Genomic DNA, 20,999 nt, shown 5'->3' with positions numbered 1-20,999 from the left:
ACTAATGGCAACTGGGCGGGCTGAGCCCGCTCTGCAGGAGCTCTTCGACTGGGAAAAACTACGACTCCCAGGATGCCCCAGGGCTCAGCCCCGCTTTCCCGCCTGCCCACTGGCTGCCGGTCCGGCGAGCGGCGAGGCGGATTGGTTGCGGCGGTGCGGGGCTTCCCGACTAGCAGGTTAGTGGGCGCCACCGGCAGCAGACGTTGACCGGGCACGGGGGGTGGGGGGCCCGGCTCGCCATTCTGGAAACCGCCGGGCGTTGTCTCCGTAGCGTAGCTGCCGGTGTGAGGCGCGGGCCGGGGGCGGAGACTGCGTGGCGCAGGCGCGGTGCTGGGCTTCTCCTGGGTCCCCAGACAGCTGGAGGAGATAAACAGAGGAGGAGGAGGGAGGGGAGTGCGTGTGTGAGAGCGCGCGAGGGAGTGTGAGTGTGTGTGAGCGCGGGTGTGAGGCGGTGCGCAGGGGCGGGCGGAGGCGCTGTCCGGCCCCGGCCAGGCGCCGGGCGGGGAGAATGGGAAGGGGCTAGAGCTGCCCAGGCCCCCCAGCCCCCTCCCTGGGATCCGCTCCCCCGCTCCCGGGAGAGGGGCCGGGCCCCCCGGACGGACATGGGCTCCTGAAGTTGCGCCGCCGCTGGTCCTGGGAAGAGGCCTGACAGGTACGAGAAGCCGCCGCCCCCTGCCCTCCGCGGGCCCCGAGGCGATGACCGGCTCCCGCAGCCGCGGCATACGGGCCGCCCGCTCTGGGCCGGCCCCAGCCCTGCCGGCCCGGGGGCCTGAGCCTGCCCGCTTCGGGACTCTGGGATGTCCCGAGAGGGGGCAGGCCTCGCTGGGGCGGAGGGCAGAGTGGGTTGGGGGCGGGATGGGGACGGAGGGCTATCCGGGACGTCGGGGGAGGCTCTGCCGAGAGAGAGGTGGAAGTCGTCCCATCACGGGACTTTTTTGCGGAGTTTTTGTTTGACATCTGATCTGGCGCCGGGCTCAGGAAGAAGGGGGCAGGTGGAAGTGCCGGGAGGGCAACGTTGACCTGACCTGCTCTCTTAGTTTCCTCTCTCTCTGTCTCTGTGTGTGTGTGTGTCCGTCCGTCCGTGTCCAAGCTTCTGGCAGCCGCAGATACCTTCAGTGGCCCGTCCTGGCACCAAACTAAACTCTGCCAAGGTGTTTCCACCGGGCGACTGTAGCGCCTGTACAAAGGGCCTTTACTTGGGAACCGGCTAGTCAGTACCCACTTCAAAGGGTAAATAGGAAGTGTGGACTAGAAGAGAGACTTCAAACCAGCGGGATCCAATTCTTGTTACTGAAAGCTGCAGTGGGACGCCCCCTTGCCAGCCAGGTTGAATTTGGTTAGTGCCCTCTGGCTCTCCTCTGCAGGTGTACTACTAGGGTCTCTAGGAAAGAGGTATCGAGACTTATGACTAATGTCTGACAGCCTAATTTGACTATTTCTTCTGTGACTTTCTTTAACTTCCTGGGGTAGAGCAACTTTAAAGTTTTCCTCTCAAGTTGAGGGTTTAGAAGCCTGGTAGGGTGGCTGTAGCTTCCTCATTCTTCCCAAGGATGGGGTAGATGATCAGGGTAAAGTGTTCCCTTTTTTTTTTTTTTTAAAGATTTTATTTATTTTATTTTTTCCCCCCAAAGCCCCAGCGGATAGTTGTATGTCGTAGCTGCACATCCTTGTAGTTGCTGTATGTGGGACTCGGCCTCAGGATGAACGGAGAAGTGGTGCCTCGATGCGCACCCGGGATCCGAACCCGGGCCACCAGCATCGCAGCGCGCACACTTAACCACCAAGCCACAGGGCCGGCCCTAAAGTGTTCCCTTTTAACAAAGCCTGAGACAGTTTGGAGAAGAAAACTATTCTGAGGGCACCTCCTGACTCAAAGACATTATGAAATCCCCACCAAGGGCACAAGTATGCCCAGTGGCCTGCACTAAGCTTTTCTGTACCTTACAGTGCTTCTTGAGTGGCCAGTCTCTGTTCACTAAGGTGAAGGAACTATTTAAGGCTATTTCTGGTTTGAGTTCTGGCCTGTTCTTCCTAATAATTCTTATATTTTTAATTGAATTGAATTGAATATTGGCTATTGAGTATAATAACCAGATCCTCTGTCATAAACCAAGGAGTAACTAGTAGGGCTCCTTTGGTCTGAGTCTGAGACTAACAGTGGATTTCTTCCGTGCAAGTTGTTGTATTTCAGTGGCAAGTGGGAAACAATCTTTTCTGCCATAGTTTGTGATCATACTGCTTTAATTCCGGGGTCTTGCTGTCCTTCCCTCTTTTGACCCCTTTGGGGGCACTTATGTTCAAGTCACACCTCAATTTGTAGAAGCAGTGCTTTGGGTCAACTCTGCAGAATAATTAAACAACAATCCGTATTTCTGCCTGGGATATCTTCCCTTGGGGTCACTGAAGGAAAGAGAATATGTGTAATGATTATGGTGATGGTGTTAACACTGATGATTTGCCAGTTTTGAGTTTTAGAGTTGTCACACAGCTGACAATTTTTCTAGCTGGAAGGAGCTCAGTGTTGACTCATGGGACATCCTATGTAGGGTATTTTCACACACCTGAACTTCAGGATCTGGAAGGATACAACTGAAGATCTTGAAGCCCCCTGCTAAACATATGTGGATCTTGAGGGCCCAACTCTTGGGGAGACCTGGAACTGTGACTCTAATTATTCTTGAATTATTTTTATTTTTCTTCTCTCCTTTTTGAGTTAGGGAATGTGGTCTGCATATGCAGTCCTGGGTCTCAGAGAGGGAGTCATAGACAACCTGTAATATGGTGATACTCATCTTTTCTTTTGGGTCACTAGTTTAATAATCCATCCTGTTTTCTTGCTGCTTTCGTCCTCACCTTTCCAGATTCTCCACTGCATCTTTGGGCTGCCATTGTAGATGAACCCACATAACTCGTAGGCTGTGCTTTCTTTTTAGCTATCTAAGAAGAAAGCTATTCAAAAACCCAAGCTCTGGCAGTTGCCATCTTAAACCAATCCCTTGGTGTTATGTTTAATTCTGGCTAATTTACTTTGAGAGAAATATTTACTAATTGGACTACACGAGAAATATTTACTAATTGGACTACACCCTGAAAAGTGACTGACGTTTATTGAGGGCCTGGTATATGTTGGGCTCTATGCTGGGTAGTCTTTTTACTTTATCTAATTTAACCCTTGTGACTACCTTGTGAACTGAAAATCATTTTCCCTGTTATATAGATGAAGATACAGATTCAGAGAGGTTAAATAACTTGCTTAAGGTCACACAGCTAGTAAGGGAGAGGATCAGAATTCAAACCCAGGCCTCTCTTCCCTGGGACTGTGACACATGAGGAAGAGCTGAAAGGACCAAAGCTAAAAGCCTGGGGGAACACGATACCTGCCTTCAAATACTTGAAAAACTGTCATGTGGAAAGGGAACTGGACTTTCTCTGTGTGATTCTAGAAAGCAGCACTAGGATCAAAGGACAGAAATTCTAAGAGGTAGACATTAGCTTGATAGAAGAGAATTTGGCTTTCTAAAAACAAAATGGGCTGCCTTGTGAGGGAGTGAGTTACCCGTCATTGGAGGTATTCAAGCGGAGGCTTTGCCATGCCACTTCTTATCAAGGATATGATAGAAGAGTTCATACTTCTGCAGGTAATTGGACTAAGTGATCTTTTATTATTTTAAATTCTTTTATTACATGGAAATGATATCAAACTTCTGTCATTTTAATCTGTAAAAAACTAACATGTATTGAATACTTACTTTGTGCCAGGCACTTGCTGGACACTTTTCCTACAATATCTCATTTAATCCTCAGAAATTCCCTGTGAGGTAGGTATTATCATTATCCCCACTTTACAAATGAGGAAACTAAGGCTCCAAAAAGTTTTAAAAAATATGCTAGAGGTTACACAGCTAGTAGTAGTAGTAGGGCTAACATTTGAACCTATGTCTGCACCTTCTTAGCTGGGTGACCTCGGGTAAATCACGTGTCCTCTTGGAGCTACAGTTTCCTCATCTGTGAAATAAGGCTTATGACAGCACCTGCATTACAATGAGTTTCTGAGGACTAAATGATGTAATATATGCTTTTCACTAGACCTCACTGATTGTCCTCGAGAGCCTGTGTTTGGGGGTGAAGGGGTACCACTTTGGCTTGTCAAGGTGAATTCAGGCCTGACTGAAACTCTGAGAGTTCTGAGGCTCATTCTTTGTGCTATTAATAATAGCTGCCGACTCCTCGAAGGGCTTTGTGGCGTTAGTGACTAATACCTTAAAAACTTGAGGCCTGAATAAGAGGAGGATTTAGCCAACAGGTTGGAGTATAGGAGGCAGTGTCAAAGGCCTTGTGGAAAGGAAATTCTCACCCTACTGTAGAACCAGATTCAGGGATCACTGTTTGCATTTTTATATTTAATGTCTTGTTTTAGGATGAACAAGGTCACAACTGCTAGAGCTGTGACAGCCGTGTGTGCCAAGAATAATAACCCTTAATCCTTCCTGTACCTGTAGCCATCTGGGGAGGTATTAACCCCATTTTCTTGGGGAGGGGCGTGGAGCAGAATCAGACCTTGCCCAGGTAGCTATCCAGGGGCACTCTGAGGTAGTGTTAGGATCAGGACCTTGGTAAAATTTTGTCCTTGTTCATAACTCCCAGATTCTCCTTTCAGAAAGCAGAAAACTGTGCATATCCCTGAACCTTTTAGGGAGCCTTTCTCAGAATGAAAGTCAGGCATTTCTGGTCAGGGAGCTTCATCAGTTGAGGCCTGAGTGTTTGGATGCCAATAGCTTACCTGGTTCCCTCTTGAGTCAGACATCTGGATGTAACACAGCTGCAATTGAATTAGAAAGGAAGCATTTCCAAATTGATTGGCTTAGCTTTCTTTGACCTTTCTGCTAGGAGTAAAGTTAGAGGGTGACACATCAAAGGCTTCCCTATGAGAGGTACTTAAATTGTGGTAGGATTCGGAAAGATGCAAGTTAAAGCCAAAATCCAAGGCTGTGGATGCTCTTAAATACAGTGAGAGAGGACAGCATTATCAAAATATGCTCCCTTTTCTCTTTCTGTTCCCTTCTACTACCTGAAAGTAATCGTGGCACTAGGAGAAGGCAGATAAATTAGCTATGATCACTGAAAAGCAAAGTTTTGAAAACAGCAAGGAATATTTTTCACAAAGCTCAAGTGGCAATACAAACCCATTCAGGCAGAGAAGACATGAAGGTGAGTTTTCATCCAGAGCCTCCCAGAAAGTGAAGCATTTCTTAGGATGGACTTCCACAGAGAAGTCCCAAATGTGGACTCATTTGAGCCAGGAGCCTCAAAGATGGCAAAGAACTTTTCCAAAAGTGCATTGCTAATGGGCCTGTCGTACAAACCATACCTTTCCCAGATGCTGTTCTTGTGCCAGCTTAGTCCATGAACCTGAAATGCACTCCTTAATTTTGTGTCTGAGACCAGGAGAGTCAAGGTGATTTTGATTCCTTAGCTTAATCCTGAGGATTAAGCTGGTAAGAGACAAAGTTTGGACGTGGTCTAATTAAAGATAGTAACAGTAAGTATTTTTTAGTGGCCAACAGCTTAGGTCCTGGAGTTAAACTATCTAGTTTGACTTTCCCTTTAATAACAGTAACTTGGGACAAATTAACTTCTCTGTGCCTCAGTTTATCTGTAAAATTAGAGCAATAAAGGTACCTATCTCATAAGATTGTTATGAGTAGTCTGTCAGGCAACAATTGTAAAATGCTTAGAATGTTCAGTAAATATTATTTACCAGCCTCAGTGTCAGGCTTTTTACATGTGTGGCTCTTCGCATTCCTCATCACTCTGCGAAGGTAGGCATCATCCCTGTTTTACAGATTAGGAAACTGAGGTTTAGAAGTGATGTCACACAGAAAGTAGGTAGCAGAACTGGGATTTGAACCTTGGGTCTGTTGGACTCCACAGCCCAACTGTTTTTGTTTTATTATGCTAGTTCCAATGACTTTTATGCATTGGAAGTGCATTTTTTTCTCTTCTATAGGATTGCTCCAGTAGGAAAACCACCACAAAGAAAGTGAAAGGAAACTTGCATACATCTTTTGCATAATTCAGAATGTTGAAAGGGGATCAGTTATCACTCAGGCTGGGGGCACCTCCCTGCAGTGGGAGGCAGCATGTCCCAAGGACGGAGAACACAGACGACTTGGGTTCCATCTCCACTCTACTGCTACCTAGCAGTGCATCCTTAGAATCATAGGCTAGTGGCATTGGAAGGGGTTTTGCAGCTCATCTCCGAGTCTACCACTCATTTTACAGATGGGGAAGTAGGCTGAGAGAGGGAAATGCCTCACTCAGGGTCATACAGCCAGTCAGAGGCAGAGCCTGGCCTGGAGCACAAGAGCCTAGATCCCAGTCCAGTCCTTTTCCTCAGTACCACGTAGCATTGTGCTTCAGTTCTCTCTTGTTAAATCAGGATGATAATAGCTTTCCAGCTTCCTCATAGGATTGTTGTGAAGTTCAAATTAAAAAGATGAACAAAAGCACTCTGATAGGTATAAAACACTGTATATATGCAAGATAGTCATGCTATTATTCCTTCAGCAAGTATTGATTGGCACCTGCTAAGCCCACATCACTCCTTGGAGATGTAGGAGGATCAGTAGCTGGATCAGATGAAGAGCTGGCCCTCAGGATGCTTTTAGTCTTTTAAGGAAGAAAAGCCACATAAATAATTACAGTTCAAGGTAGGAGACAGGTGAAGGAAAGGGTGAGAACTAAATTTTTCTTTTCTTTTTTTTTTTTTTTTGAGGAAGATTAGCCCTGAGCTAACATCTGTTTCCAATCCTCCTCTTTTTTGCTGAGGAAGATTGGCCCTCGGCCAACATCCGTGCCCATCTTCCTCTACTTTATATGGGACGCTGCCACAGCATGGCTTGATAAGCGGTGTGTAGGTCCACACCCGGGATCCCAACCTGCGAACCCTGGGCCGCCAAAGCGGAGTGGGCAAACTAACCACTACACCACCAGGCCAGCCCCTAAATTTTCTTTTCTTAAGTTGTGATTTTGAGGTAGAGAAAAGAAGACAGAGTTTGGGGGCTTTTCTTTGTTCTTTATAATTGCAATATAATTCACATACCATAAAATCTACTCTTTTAATGTATACAATTCTGCACTTTTTAATATATTCACAAAGTTCTGCGACCGTCACCACTATCTAATTCCGGAACATTTGCATCACCCACAAAAAGAAACCCATACTCTCTAGCCATCACCACCTATCCCCCATCACTCCCATCTTCTCCTTCAATCCTAGGCAACCACTAATCTACTTTCTGTCCCTATAGCTTTTCCTGTTCTGGACATTTCATATAAATAGATTCATACAATATGTGGCTTTTTGTGTCTGGCTTCTTTCATGTAGCATAATGTTTTTGTTTCATCCATGTTGTAGCATGTATTCCCTTTTATGGCTGAATAATATTCCATTACATGGATATACCACATTTTATTTATCCATTGATGGACATTTATTTATCCATTGATGGACATTTGGGTTGTTTCTAATTTGGGACTATTATAAACAGTGCTGCTATGAATGAACATTCATCTACAAGTTTTCATGTGGACATATACTTTTATTTCTCTTGGGTATATACCTACAAGTGGAATTTCTGGGTTGCATGGCAACTCTATGTTTAACTTTTTGGAGAGAGGCTTTTCTTTTTTTTTTAAAGATTTTATTTATTTATTTTTCCCCCAAGGCCCCAGTAGACAGTTGTATGTCATAGTTGCACATCCATTCTAGTTGCTGTATGTGGGACGCGGCCTCAGCATGGCCGGAGAAGCGGTGTGTCGGTGCTCGCCCGGGATCCGAACCCGGGCCGCCAGCAGCGGAGCGCGCGCACTTAACCGCCAAGCCACGGGGCCGGCCCGAGAGGCTTTTCTTAAACAATTTTTTCTTATTACAAATAATACTGTCACTCACACTTAGTATTACAGTGCGCCAGTTATCTCACGTAACCCTCTTAACAGTCTATGGGGTAGGTACTATTATTATCTCATGTAACAGATGAAAGTTTTTATTGAAGTGTTTCTTGAGCGCTTACCACATGGCAGGTATTGTGCTAAGTGCTTTATAGTGCATTATCTCATTTACTGTTCCAAATAACCCTATGACATAGATGTTATTACATATACCTACATTGCAGGTTCAAAAAAACACCAGGAGCTTAGAGAAGGTAAATAATTTTGCCCAATATCACACAACCTAGTGTGTAGTAGAGCCAGATTCAAACTCAAGTTTCTTTCAGTCCAAAGCTGTTTTCTAACTGCTATTTCTACCTTATTATAAAAACAATAAATGTTTACAGTAGAATAGTTGGGAAATACAGAGGAACAGAAAGAAAAAAATAATTGCCTGTTGTCCTACCAGAGAGATGACCACTGGATAACATTTTTGGTGCATATCCTTCTTGTTATAGCATTCTAGATATGTACACTTTTTGGTTTGTGTTTTTTTCCCCCAAGGCTGGGATGGCCATGTGTATGTCTTGAACCTGGTTTTCTAACTATATATGATTGATGGTTTTCCATTTCGTTAATCAGTCTTCCATGTTTTGAATGACTCTATAGTAGGAAAGAAGGGTTTTTGAAAGAACTTTATTAGAGAGAATTCCAAATATATACAAAGTAAATAGAACAGAATAATGAACCCCCATGAACTCATCATCCTATTTCAACAACTGTCAACATTCTGCCATTCTTGTTTCCTCTATATCTCCCCTGCTTTCCACCTCCCATTCTATTTTTTGGTTGAAATTTACAAACATTAAAATGCACTAATCTTGATTATACAATTTTGACAAATGGATATACCCATGTAACCCATACTCCCAATACCGATGTAACGTAACCTATCCTCCCATCAATATATAGAGCCTTTCTATCACTCAAGAAAGTTCTCAGATGTTCCGTCCTTTTCAGTGTCCATGGCCCCAGGCAACACTTGTGATTTTTTTTTTTATAATTTTATTTATTTATTTTTTTCCCCCCAAAGCCCAGTAGATAGTTGTATGTCATAGCTGCACATCCTTCTAGTTGCTGTACGTGGGATGCGGCCTCAGCGTGGCCAGAGAAGCGGTGCGTCGGTGCATGCCCGGGATACGAACCCCGGGCCGCCAGCAGCGGAGCGCGCGCACTTAACCGCTAAGCCACGGGCCAGCCCCTGATTTTTTTTTTTTTTTACTATAATTTTGCCTGTTCTAGAACTTCATATAAATGTAATCATACAGTATGTACTTTTTAATATCTGGCTTCTGTTGCTCAGAATCTATGAGATTCATCCATCGTTGCCAGTATCAGTAGTTTCTTTGTTTTTTAATATATGTATAATAACTTTATTGGGATATAATTCATATACCATACAATTCACCCATTCAAAGTATACAATTCAATGGTTTTTAGTATACTCGTAGATAAGTGCAACAATCACCACAGTCCATTTTAGAACATATTCCTCACCTCAAAAAGAAATCCTGAACCACAATGAAATACCACTTTGTACCCATTAGAATGGCTATAATTAGGAAGGAAAAAAAAACACCACTTGTTGGTGAGGATGTAGAGATATTAGAACCCTTGTACATTGCTGGTTAAAATGTAAAATGGTGCAGCTGCCGTGGAAAACAGTTTGATGATTCCTCGCAAAGTTAAAAATAAAATTACCATATGACCCAGCAATTCCACTCCTAGATATATACTCAGAAGAATTTTAAACAAGTACTCAAACAGATACTTTTACACAAATGTTCATAGCAGCACCATTCACAACAGCAAGCGGATGAATGAATAAACAGAATGTGGCATATCAGTGCAATGGAATAGTACTCAGCCATAAAAAGGAATGAAGTACTGATACATGCTACAATATGGATGGACCTCAAGATGTATGCTAAGTCAAAGAAGCCAGACACAAAAGGCCCGTATTGAAAGATTCCATTTATATGAAATATCTCAAATGGGTAAATTCATAGATACGGAAAGTAAATTGCCAGACGCTGGGAGGAGGAGGGACTAAGGACTAACTATTTAATGGATATGAAGTTTTCTTTTGGGGTGATAGAAATGTTTTGGAACCAGCTGGAGGTGATGGTTGCATAACATTGTGAATGTACTAAATACCACTGAATTTTACACTTTAAAATGATTAATTTTATGTTATGTGAATTTCACTTAAATTTTTAAAAAAAGGGAAACACATATCCTTTAGCTATCACCCCTCTATCCCCCAGCCCCTCTAACCTCAAGAAACCACAAATCTACTTTCTTTTCTATATATTTTCCTATTCTGGACATTTCATATAAATGGGATTATACAATATGTGGGCTTCTTTCACTTAGCATAACGTTTTCAAAGCTCATTGATGTTGTAGCATGTATCAGTATTTCATTCCTTTTTATGGCAAAATAATATTCCATTGTATGTATATACTGCATTTTGTTTATCCACTCATCAGTTGACGGACGTTTGGGTTGTTTCCACCTTTTAGCTGTTATGAATAATGCTTGTAGCTATTATAATAATGCCCCACCATCCTACAGTGGAATCCCCAGTCAGCGTTGTCTCTCTGGTAGGGAAGGAAGTAAGGGAGAAATGTCATGCCACTGAGCATAGATAACAGGAGTTATCAGGTCTTAGCAGAATTCAGATTTGGCTAACATCTGTTGAGCACCTACTACAATCCAGGTACTGTCATGTGCTTTCACATATATTCATCGTTCGTTCCTCCCAACAACCCATTGAAGTAGGTTAGCATCCCGATTTTACAAATGAGGAAATTGAAACTTAGAAAGGTTAAGTTAGTTGCCTAAGGAGGTACTGACTGGCACAGTGAGGGGGCTGGAATTCAGGCCCAGGTGCCTAAGTATTGTAAGTCTGCTTCTCTTTCTGCTGCATTGTCCGGAGCCCAAATAAGGACTATGGCACACCTGAAATGGGTGATTTCTCATGTTTGGATATTACCATTCAATCTTTGGTTCCCTATGAGTAATCTTCACCAGGTGTACTTTCTTCTAAGGCTTGTTGACCTCAGGCTATTGTATTATTGGTACCCTTTGCATTGTGAAGTAGATTAATTCCTCCAAATTGATTTGTTAATTGAATTTTATTTTCTTAATTAGCTTCCTTTATAGTAGTAGAGATATGCCCATAGAAGAAAGTTTCCCAGTAGCCTAAGTTAAAAGTTTGTGGAAGGGATGGGGTTAAGTGGTGACATGTTAGGCATTTTAGAACTCCAGGAATAGAATACCTTTTGGGAAGTGTAACATCTGCATAGCAGCTCATATTTTCTTTTTTTTTAAAGATTTTATTTATTCAGCTTTTTCCCCCCAAAGCCCCAGTAGACAGTTGTATGTCATAGGTTCACATCCTTCTAGTTGCTGTACGCGGGACTCGGCCTCGCGTTGGACGGAGAAGTGGTGCCTCCGGGCGCTCCCGGGATCCGAACCCGGGCCGCCAGCATCAGAGCGCGCGCACTTAACCGCCAAGCCACAGAGCCGGCCCAGCTCATATTTTCTTTATAACATTATGTCATATGTTTTCCTCTGTGCCTTAGGTATTTTTATATTTTTCATATTCCCGACACCCAGAAACTGGCTTCCTTCTTCCTTCTTTTCATTGAGTATCAACTAGAGCTGGCCTGGAATATTCTAAAGTACAGTAGATGCCATTCTTAAACCTTTGTACTCTAGCTAGAGAAAGTTTTTATTGAGCTTTCATGTTCTGCAAACAAATTAACCCTCAATGTTAGTAAAGCTTTAAGTGTGAAATTAAGGGTATATTCAGTTAACTATGCTATCCTTAGAATGAAGAATATACATTAAAAGTTGCTTGTGGGGGCCGGCCCCCTGGTGTAGTGGTTAAGTGCGTGCGGTCCGCTGCTGGCAGCCTGGGTTCAGATCCTGGGTGCACACTGATGCACCGCTTGTCAGGCCATGCTATGGTGGCGTCCCATATAAAGTGGAGGAAGATAGGCACAGATGTTAGCCCAGGGCCAGTCTTCCTCAGCAAAAAGAGGAAGATTGGCGTGGATGTTAGCTCAGGGCTGAACCTTCCTCACACACACATACAAAAGTTGCTTGTGGTGTGTTCAAGTCCTCATTTTTCATTAGTGCTTTCCAAGTTGTCTTTCTTGCTCTACTGTCATATGTTTAGTTTGTTTCTCCCACTGTCATTTTTGTACTTTCTTTTATGAATAAATGAGTATAAACAAGATTTAATTTATTATTCCATGTTGTTCCTTCTCTATTTACTATCCTAGCTATTCATTTTGTTAAATTAGCCTTTTTTAGTACCTCTATGGACCTCTGATTACAATAGCCTTGGTGCCATTGATATTCAATTAATGAAAACTATATTGTGTGTTCTTGAAGAGAAGGGTCTGTGTTTGCCTTGTTTTTTGCCATATTTTCAAAGTCCACCATAGTGCCTGGCATAATAGGCATTGAAAATTTTATCTTATGGATTCTTGAAGTCACTTATTTCAGTGTTTTTGCCTCTCAGCAGAACTGGACATTATGTAATTTGCATACTGCACCAGAGATAGAAATCTCCTGGATATAGTCTTTTCTAGTGTTTAATCGTATATATATAACTTCCTTTTGCCGATTCCAAATCTTTCATTCATATCTTTCCTTATCTATGAGTTCTTTACTCTGTAGAATTGACTATTTTGGAGCCCTCCTTAAAATAGTGCTTTTAAAATCTGCCCATGATTAACCTTCTCATATTAAAGTAACTGTTCATTTATTTATCTGATTATTTATATTTGAGAGACTTTTGGACTGAAGTATGAAACTAGTTATGCCCCTTGGTAGATGTGAGAGTATTTCTCTCCTGATGTGAACCCTTTAAATAATCTCTACTTAGGGGCCGGCCCGGTGGCTTAGCGGTTAAGTGCACGCGCTCCGCTGCTGGCGGCCCGGGTTCGGATCCCGGGCGTGCACCGACGCACCGCTTCTCCGGCCATGCTGAGGCCGTGTCCCACGTGCAGCAACTAGAAGGATGTGCAGCTATGACATACAACTATCCGCTGGGGCTTTGGGGGAAAAAATAAATAAATAAAATCTTTAAATAATCTCTACTTAGAAATGTTTCCAGTTATGCTTGTCTTCCTGTACAAGTTTGTGGAAAGGCACTGAATCTCTGTTTCCTTGAGAGGAGAGAAGGTGGCCGTGCTCGAGAAAGAGCTATCTGCCAGTATGCTATCATTTCTTCTCAGGGTGGGAACAGAAATGTTCACCAGAATGCTAACTGAACAGTAGTTGTATTAAATTTGACATTTTGTTTTTTTAAACTTTTGCCTACCAGAGGTTTGATATTGTTTTAAATCCCAGTTTCCATTTTACCATTTACCTGAATTGTAGTGGCTTTTTGCTTGTCTGGTTTCTCTGCTTTTTCCTCCTCTTGTTCCTTTTAGTGTTTGCAAGTCACACACCAATCTTAGCTAAAGCCCCTTGCCTTTGATTCTATGCTCTCTTGGTCTAGCACAGTGCTTGGTACTTGGTAAATACTCAGTTAATGTTTTAAAAAAATTAGTGAATGAGTAGTGACAATTTAGTTGGCTCTTTTGGTGGATTCTCATGGTGATCTCTAGGAATTACATGCCATGGTGGTGAAGAGTGTGCATACAGCTCTGGGTTTGAGTCCCTGCTCCAGCTCCAGTTTATTAGCTGTGTGACATTGTGAAAATTATGTCATGTCTCTATTTCCTTATCTGTAAAATGATGATAGTAATAGCATCTACACACAAGCTTTTTGAATCAATCTTCCTCTACAGCCTTAGCACTGGTTGTTCTCTTTCCTCAGAAGTGTCCTCCCCTAGTTCTTTACAACTTCTTGTCATTCATGTCTCAGCTTAAATGTCGTCTTCTCAGAGAACCCCTCTGTATCAGGCAAGATTTGTAGTTGTGAGCAACAGAAACCAACTCCAGCTGATTATTGAAAGGATATTAGGGAAATTTACAAAATATCAAGGAAGGCCACAAAGCCAGGCTTGAAGAATGGGCTAGAACAGGGGAAACTGGGTAGCAGCCAGGATCCACAGCCAAAATCATTCACAGAACCAGTCCACTTATATGGCTTACGCCACTACCACCAGCTGACTGGACCTTAATGGCCACTATAGCCACCTTTGCTGCCAGCATCGACTCTCCATGGTCCTTGGATTCTTTGACACCATATCCCAGTTAAGGTCTGGGGCTGATGTGTCTGGTTGGCATAGCCTGAGCCATATGTACACACTCTAGCTGCAAGCAAGCCTCAGAAAGAGAATCTTAGTCTCCACCATTCTCACTTCACAGTGGAAGGGTGCTCTGCCTCCCGCCAGACTCATTAGACGGGGAATTCCCAAATTATTGGAAGGGATTCAAATGCTGAGCAGCCAGAAAACTCCACAAATGTGTACTATATCTTCTTTGACCTCAAGTCTAAAGGTAGCCCGTCAATCACTCTCATATCAACCTGTTTTATTTTCATCATAGTACTTTTCACTATTAGATATATTCTTATTTCATTTGTATTATTATTTATTATCTGTCCCCTCCTGCTAGAATGTAAGTACCATGAGAGTAAGGAACTTGCTTGTTTTGTTCGCTGCTATATCCCCTGGGCCTGGAATAGTACCTGGCATATAGTAGAAGCTTCTTGTGTTCATTTGTTGAATCAATAAATGAATGAATATAAAGCATTTAGCACAATTCCTGGTACATAGTAAGTGTGTAATATTTGGCAACTTACTATTTCTTAGCAGATTAAAGTATTTATATTCTTTTCAAAAAAGTATTTATATTCTTTTCAAAATAAAATTAAACAAAAAACTTTGTGCTTAACACTATTTCATTTAACCTTGCCAGCAGTCTTCCAAGGAAAAGCGTGTTGGTGGTAAAGAGTGAGCCTTTTTCTGGTGAAGCATACGTGACCCCTTCAGTGTTTGTTCCAGTGCTTCCTGTGCCTGTGAGTCACAGGAATGAGTGCCTACTTGGAGAGATTAAGAGACTTGACCAAGACCATATAACTGGTCTTGCTTAATACCAGATATACTCACTGACTTTGGTGTTCTTTCCACTGTAATAAGCCTTACCCCATATTCTTGGTGATTGTGGGGGAAATTACTGGTGTTGTTTTGGCTTTGACCATTATATCGCAAACCAGAGCCGTAAACACAATTGCAGGCCAGTGTTTAGTGTATGTCAGTTTGTTCAAATTCACATTTTTAATTTGATGGCCAATGTCCCCTGGAAAAGCCATCATGAAGCTGTAGTTATTCTCAGTTGACGTCCCTGGATGTTCTTGGTGCTCACAAGTTTTGTGATCCTAAGTAGTGCCAGTGACTTCCATATCTACCTGGTAATGCTCACTAAGATGCAATGCTGGATGGCTTCCGCATTGTAAGGGAAGGTTCTTGCGCTTTTAAGAGCCTATGATCCCCTAGTGGATCATGGAGGCATAAGCCCCAAAGAACTTGGGCTGAATGGGAACATGAGGCAGCAAGTTCTTTATTGTTCTACTGTGTGCCTAAAGAAAAAAATATCTGCAATAACGTAGTGTTTATATGGAGAGTTTCCTTTTGTGGATTAAATGCCAAAGGAAAGGAAGGAGTCTGCCCAGAGATCAGGTGGAGAAAGGTGTGATTTAAGGGGGATGTGCTAGGAATCTGCAGGAGCCCAGCTGGTGGAAAACCAGGTGCAGGAGGTCCAGAAGTCTTCTCAGGAGGTCTTGCTGGCTTGGGAGGGTTGGCGGAGAGGCCTGGTGGGCCCTGAGAGCCATCATCACAGCACAAAGGGCTGTGATGGGGAAGAAAGACTAGACCTTCTGTGTGGCTGCAGAGGTGGAACCAGGACCAAAAGGTGGAAGTAACAGGAGGCAGAACTTTATTTTAAAACCTAATGGTTTATTTTTTTCCTCTAGTGTTTTTTTTTTTCTGATTACAAAATTAATGTGCTTTTATAGAAAAAATTTTAAAACATCAAAAAGGAAAAAAATCATAGTATTATCCAAAGATGGCTATTAAATTATTTTCTATATTTCCTTTTTAAACATAGCTGTGATAGTAGTGTTTATTGAAGAAGCATCGTGTTATTATATAAAAATTTGATGGGATGTAAGCATTTTTCCTTCATAAGTAGCCTTTCTAATGCTGCATAATATCATATGGCTATACATTATATAGCCATTCCTCTATCATTGGAAACTTCTGTGGTTTTATTTTTTTTCCTTTTACAAAATCTGTGATGAATATTCTTGGGTATGGAACTGTTTTATTTCTTATATTTTGTGTTTTCTTATGGTAAATTATAAGAAATGAGATTACTAGGTCTTTCTCACTGTCAGTTGTATAATAAAGGAATAAGGTGCTTCAAGAGGTCGTGAGACTGAAAGCCTACCTGTCAGGATTTTGAAGAGGGATTTCTTTATTGGATTGGATCTTGGACATGGTCACCATTACATTTCCTGTCTGCTCTTTGATTCTGTGAATCTCTTAGAGGGTTGAGTGTTCTGTCTGTGATACTGATTTGGTTTTGGGGAGAGCTAAGCTGAGGGTCAGGGATTTGAAGCATAATTAAAAGTTTCAGACTGGTTGCCACAGATGCATACTGAGAGGGCCGGCCCTGTGGCTTGGTGGTTGAGTGCGCGTGCTGCAATGCTGGTGGCCCGGGTTCGGATCCCGGGTGCGCATCAAGGCACCACTTCTCTGTCCATCCTGAGGCCGAGTCCCGCATACAGCAACTAGAAGGATGTGCAGCTATGACATACAACTATCTACTGGGGCTTTGGGGGGAAAAAATAAAATAAATAAAATCTTTAAAAAAAAAAAAAAAAGATGCATACTGAGCAAGTGAAACTTGACATCTTTCATTCTGTGTGCCTTGTTCTTACTTTCAGGATATGCTTCCATCTTCCTTCATACTCATATCCAACTCCCCATTTTCTAGTGAAGCATACGTTACTCCTTCAGTGTTTGTTCCAATACTTCCTGTGGCTGTGAGTCATTGTCTCCCCACCCCCTCCACCCCCTACACCCACCAGAGGTTCTTCACCACTATGGAGCAGGGCCAGCCTACCGTGTCATAAATCAACAGGCAATAGCCAGTTTACTGGGTGGGCTGGGGGGCTGTTTGAGGGTTGGAATCAGGGCTCTGAACTTACCTTATTCCATCCCCCAAGGTTTGATGATGTTTTTTTCCCAGGTAATTAAATGTGTGTCTTGTGGACCTGGGCTTGGCTGGAATGCTCAAGGGTCCTGAAGATCCTTCTATAGCTTCCTTCTGTTGAATCCATTAAGAGAAGATGGCAAAAGTCAACATAACTAGAGACCTCATCTGTAGGCAGATCAAGGTAAGCATCCCAGACCTCTGAACCAGAACATGAGGTCCTTTTTCTTCCACAGATTCATTTTACAGCTGATGAAACTGAAGTTTAGAGTCGGTGACTTGCCTAAAGTCACTTAGCTAATTAGTGGCAAATTAGACCTGGGACTAGAATCAAGGTCACTTGACTCCCATCTTCTTTTACCCAAGAACATGGAGACTCCTCTGTCCAAATGCTTATACCTTGGCTGCTGAGATTAATGGAGGCTGATGAGGAAAGGGAGCCATCAGTGTGTTGTGCATGTGTGTGCACATCCGTGTGTGTGTGGGGGTGGGATGTGTAGTAGGAGTAAATATAGCTTCTTCATGTTGCTCCAGAAGATAAGTTGTACAAATAACAGAATCTGGGACCGTCTTAGTCCCAGTTCAGCGTAGACTCTTTCTTCTCTTCTTCAAAGGTCTCCTATACCAAAGCCCGCACCTGTTCTCTGCAGTTTGTACATAGAAAACACTCCAGTACTATGAGATGAATGGATGACTGGGCAGTCAAGTTCATTTAGTGAGGTGGCCCAGGCTTTGTCAGAGAAACCTTCAGTAAAGGAGGACGGGGGCTTAGTGGAAGAGATTCGACCAAGACGTGATGTTCTTCTATAGTACCCCAAGTTGGGGTTAGGAGCTGAATCGCACCACTGCCCTAATTAACTACATATAAGACTTTATTCATTTTACCTCCCTGTGCCTCAGTTTTCTGTTTTTAAATGATAATGTCTGTCTGTCTGCAGGCTGATCTTGAGAATGAAATCTGAAAGAACATAAGAAAGTTCTTTAAAAAGGTTAAGTGCTAAAAAAATTTTTAATTAAAAATCTTTTAAAAATTAAGTGTCCTGCAGCATAAGCTGTGGTCACCATCCAGAAGGATTGAGTCCATGCCTCTACATGAGCCATGTACTTGGTGCACGTTAGTCTGTGTTTTGTATATTTTTCCCTGCATCCCTGAATCCTTTTGGAGCTTTGTCCGTTTGTGGGGTTTTTTTTTTGTGATTTCATTAGACTGGGTGGCCCTCAAGGGCAAGGACTGTTTCCTAGAGGCACAGAATTGTAGAGTGGGAGGATCCATGCAAGTTATTTTTTTCCGTTGTATATCCCCTACACTATGTATCCTAAAGACAATGCCCACCCTCTCCAACCTAAATATGGAAAAATTCCCTATTTGTTGTTTCCAATTTTTTTCTCTCCTTATTTTTTCATTTTTGCTTTTTTTTTGGTAGCCCAACAAGCACAACTTAGTGCTTAGTTATATACTCTCTTCTATCATTCTCTAATCCCTGCCTAAGTATAGTGTGAGCTACTGCCAGCCAATTTCTTGTTATCTTTTCTAGTTCCTGTGGTGCCCAGCACAGTGCTGGGTATATAATAGGCACATAGTAAAATCACGTTGAATTGAGTCAATGAAACTATGAGTTTGTTTCTGTCCGCCAGGAGCGGGGTGCCCTGAGCTTTGAACGGCGCTACCATGTCACTGACCCCTTTATCAGACGCCTGGGCCTGGAAGCAGAGCTGCAGGTAAGAGATCCAATTTGCACCCTAGACGCAGATGGCTGCCTCTCCATTCTCTGCCTCCAGGGAATCCTCTTGGCATTATTCAAGGCATAAACAAGTTCTTCTCTGTAGGTCATACCTAAAGGTTACCTCTCCTTTCTAGCAGTTTTATTATGCAGGCAAATGTGAGTCAAGATTAGTGATTGATACAGACACACAGAATTTATGTTTTGGTCATATTATTTGCTTTGGGCTTGAAAAAAGTTTGTTCAGTTGCATACCACTGTTTTTACTATTGGCTTGGACAGTAATGATTCTTACCTTTGTACAGGAATTTAGAGTTTACAAAGTGTTTTTATATACACATGCGCGCACACACACACGTACTTTCTCATTTTAGCTTCAAAGAAATGGGGAAGTAGTAGGGAATAGGTATTAAAAAAAATACATGTTTAGAAAAGCCAAGCACCTTGTCCAGTGTTGTCCTGTCCAGTACATGGGGAGCCAAGCCTTCAGTCCAGAAGTTCAGCTTTTTCGTAGTGTCTGACACAGAGATGCTCCATAATATTAGTTCCATTCCCTTTCCTTCCTCAAGGTCATGATTTGAATCCAACTTTTATTTATTTTTTTGTGTGAGGAAGATCAGCCCTGAGCTAACATCCATGCCAGTCCTCCTCTTTTTGCTGAGGAAGACCGGCTCTGAGCTAACATCTATTGCCAATCCTCCTCCTTTTTCACCCCAAAGCCCCAGTAGTTAGTTGTATGTCATAGTTGCACATCCTTCTAGTTGCTGTACGTGGGACGCCACCTCAGCATGGCCAGAGAAGTGGTGTGTCAGTGCGCGCCCGGGATCCGAACCCCGGGCCGCCAGTAGCCGAGCGCGCGCACTTAACCGCTAAGCCACGGGGCCAGCCCCTGAATCTAACTTTTAGCTGTCCTATCCAACTTAGTGTTATCTGCAGGTTGAGTAAGAATTTTCTTTGGTCTCTTAATTCTCTTTGGTTCCTCAGGTTAGTGTTTGTAAGTGAACATGTTGATCTTAGAAAAAGAATAGAAAGAAATTTATTGAATGTTAACAGTGTTATCTCGAACTAGTGAGATTATAGGTAATTGTTACTGCTTTCTTTTAATTATCAACTTTTATCCATGATAAAATATAACTACATTAATAGTAATATGGAAAAATTAAGTAAAGATTACTTCTTAGTCCCACCTCCCTAATACAATTACAATATAGTAGCATTTTGTATACTTCCTTTTATCTCCTGCATATTTTTACAAAATTGTAATCATACTTTACATTGAGTTTCCCATATTTTTTTAATTTAACATATAATAATCCTTTTCTCCATGTTACCAAGTTGTCTGTATGACTTTCACCTAAAATTTTTTTTCTGATTATAGAAGTAATAAATACTATAGTAGAAAATATGGAATAGACAGGAAAATATGGAGAAGAAACAAAATAACTTTTGATTCTACTGTCTTGAGATAAACATTGTTAACGTTTGGTATACCACCTTTGTGTATTATGAAGCAGAATAGTAGTTAAGAGATGGGCATTGGAGCTAGATAAATTAAGGTTCAAGACCTATCTTCACAGCTATATATTCTTGTGCGAGTTCCCCCTAGTTTCCTGAACTGTAAAACAGAGCAATAACTGAGAATCATTGTGGTGATTAAATGAGATTTGTCTGAAGCACTATGATACAATGCCTGGATCATAGTAAGCTAGTTCAATAAATAACAATTATGATTCTTAAGTCTTCCAGTTTTTTTCCATTGTTATGTAAATTTTTTTTCTACAAAATGGGGCTCGTACCATTTACACAGTTGGGTAAACCCTTCTATACTTTTATATCATGATTGTTTTCCCATATCTCCAAAAATTCTTTGAAAACATAATTTTTTGATATATTTTATGATTTATCCTTTATTAGTTTTAGTTTCTCTCCATATTTCCTTTGGAACATAATTCAAAGTACCTCCCTCTAGTGCAGTTGGGGGATGGACAAGGAAGATTTTACCTCCAAGGGGACATTTGGCAATGTCCAGAAATAATTTTGGTTGTCAAAACTAGAAGGGTACTACTGGCGTATAGTGAGTAGAAGCTAGAGACGCTGCTAAAC

General features: G+C 42.2%; 1 protein-coding gene across 2 annotated transcripts in view; it reads left to right on the top strand.

The window, feature by feature from the left end:
* The first annotated feature begins 269 nt into the window (after positions 1–269).
* Positions 270–20,999, top strand: part of WDTC1 (WD and tetratricopeptide repeats 1) — a 65,491-nt gene continuing 44,761 nt past the window's right edge. The window contains exons 1-3 of one of the 2 annotated variants that reach the window (XM_014784023.2): positions 270–652; positions 17,212–17,359; positions 18,811–18,894. In XM_014784023.2, coding sequence (XP_014639509.1) covers positions 17,312–17,359; positions 18,811–18,894 — 132 coding nt within the window. In that variant the 5' untranslated portion in view covers positions 270–652; positions 17,212–17,311. The remainder of the gene's footprint in view (positions 653–17,211; positions 17,360–18,810; positions 18,895–20,999) is intronic. The other variant, XM_004425796.3, reaches the window with a different exon arrangement.

The sequence above is a fragment of the Ceratotherium simum genome, chromosome 22, assembly GCF_057802395.1.
Source record: "Ceratotherium simum simum isolate JZ-2026a chromosome 22, ASM5780239v1, whole genome shotgun sequence".
Taxonomy (NCBI): Eukaryota; Metazoa; Chordata; class Mammalia; order Perissodactyla; family Rhinocerotidae; genus Ceratotherium; species Ceratotherium simum.
Note: the sequence above shows the minus strand (reverse complement) of the source record. Positions and strands in the feature narration are given on the sequence as shown.